Raw genomic sequence first — 2,421 nt, forward strand, 5'->3', positions numbered from 1 at the left:
TTCCATATCCTGGTATTCCCATTATCCAGGTATTTTTATTATCCCAGTATTTCCATATCCCAGTATTCCCAGTATTCCAATATCTCCACATCCCGCTATTCCCATTATCCAGGTATTTCCACATCCCGGTATTCCCATTATCCCAATATTTTTATTATCCCAGTATTCCCATATCCTGATATTTCCATTATCCCAGTATTCCCATTATCCCAGTATTTCCATATCCTGGTATTTCTGTTATCCTGATATTTCCATTATCCCGGTATTTCCATATCCCAGTATTCCCGTTATTCCAATATTTCCATATCCTGGTATTTCCATAGCCCGCTATTCCCGTTACTCCAATATTTACATATCCCAGTATTTCCATATCCCGGTATTCCCGGTATTCCAATATCTCCATATCCCGGCATTCTCATTATCCCGGTATTTCCATAGCTTTACATTTCCATATCCTGGTATTTCCATATCCCGACATTCCCATTATCCCGACATTTCCATTATCCCAACATTCCCATTATCCCAGTATTTCCATATCCAGGTATTTCATATCCCAGTTTTTCCATTATCCTGACATTCCCATTATCCCAATATTTCCATATCCTGGTATTCCCATTTTCCCAGTATTCCCATTATCCCAGTATTCCCACTATCCCGGTATTTCCACATCCCGGTATCTCCACTATCCAGGTGTTCCCATTATCCCAACATTTCCATTATCCCACTATTTCCATATCCTGGTATTCCCATTATCCCGGTATTTCCATATCCAGATATTTCATATCCCAGTATTCCCATTACCCCAACATTTCCATTATCCCACTATTTCCATATCTTGGTATTCCCATTATCCCAATATTCCCATTATCCCAACATTCCCATTATCCCGGTATTTCCATATCCAGGTAGTTCATATCCCAGCATTCCCATTATCCCGACATTTCCATTATCCCAAAATTTCCATTATCCCAGTATTTCCATTATCCAGGTTACCCCGGTATTGCCACATCCCGGTATTCCCACTATCCCGATATTTTTATTACCCCGGTATTCCCATGATCCCGGTATTTCCACATCCCAGTATTCCCATTATCCCGACATTCCCATATCCCAGTATTGTTGTTATCCCCGTATTTCCGTATCCCAGTGTTCCTGTTATCCCGATATTTCCATATCCCGGTATTCCCACTATCCCAATATTTCCATTTATCCCGATATTTCCATTTATCCCAGTATTTCCATTTATCCCAGTATTCCCATGATCCTGGTATTTCCATAACCCGGTATTCCCATATCCCTGTGTCCCTATTATTCCAACATTTCCATATCCCTATATTTCCATTTATCCCACTATTTCCATATCCCGGTATTTCCATTATTCCAGTATTTCCACATCCCTATATTCCCATTATCCCGGTATTCCCATTATCCCGGTATTTCCATATCCCAATATTTCCATTACCCAGTATTCCTGTTATCCCGATATTTCCATTATCCCGCTATTCCCGTTATTCCAATATTTCCCTATCCCTCTATTTCCACTATCCCAATATTTTTATTATCCCGGCATTTCCACATCCTGGTATTCCCGTTATTCCAATGTTTCCCTATCCCGGTGTTCCTCTTAGCCCGCTATTTCCATTATCCCAGTATTCCCATTATCCCAGTATTCCCATTACCCCCAATCCCCCCATTATCCCAGTATTCCCATACCCCAGTATTCCTGGTATTCCCAGTATTCCCATTATCCCAGTTTCTCCCCATTATCCCAGTTCCCCTCCCATTATCCCAGTTTNATTTCCATATCCTGGTATTTCCATAGCCCGCTATTCCCGTTACTCCAATATTTACATATCCCAGTATTTCCATATCCCGGTATTCCCGGTATTCCAATATCTCCATATCCCGGCATTCTCATTATCCCGGTATTTCCATAGCTTTACATTTCCATATCCTGGTATTTCCATATCCCGGTATTCCCATTATCCCGACATTCCCATTATCCCGACATTTCCATTATCCCACTATTTCCATATCCTGGTATTCCCATTATCCCAATATTTCCATTATCCCAAAATTCCCATTATCCCAACATTCCCATTGTCCCGGTATTTCCATATCCAGGTATTTCATATCCCAGTATTCCCATTATCCCGACATTTCCATTATCCTGACATTCCCATTATCCCAATATTTCCATATCCTGGTATTCCCATTTTCCCAGTATTCCCATTATCCCGGTATTCCCTTTACCCCGATATTTCCATTATCCTGGTATTTCCACATCCCAGTATTCTCGTTATCCCAATATTTCCATACCTTTATATTTCCATTATCCCGGTATTCCCATATCCCAGTATTCCCATTATCCCGATATTTTTATTATCCCAGTATTCCCATATCCTGGAATTTCCATTTATC

The 2,421-nt window shown here is 40.6% G+C and overlaps 1 protein-coding gene across 1 annotated transcript; it reads right to left on the reverse strand.

Moving 5' to 3' along the window:
* Positions 1-797: 797 nt before the first annotated feature.
* Positions 798-1,745, reverse strand: LOC115307521 (acetylcholinesterase collagenic tail peptide-like). The gene is given in 3 exon segments (XM_029960144.1): positions 798-869; positions 871-950; positions 1,661-1,745. Coding segments are annotated over 3 exon segments (237 nt in total).
* Positions 1,746-2,421: the final 676 nt, after the last annotated feature.

This window comes from Manacus vitellinus, unplaced genomic scaffold (assembly GCF_001715985.3).
Source record: "Manacus vitellinus isolate BGI_N305 unplaced genomic scaffold, ASM171598v3 scaffold_251_pilon, whole genome shotgun sequence".
Lineage (NCBI taxonomy): Eukaryota > Metazoa > Chordata > Aves > Passeriformes > Pipridae > Manacus > Manacus vitellinus.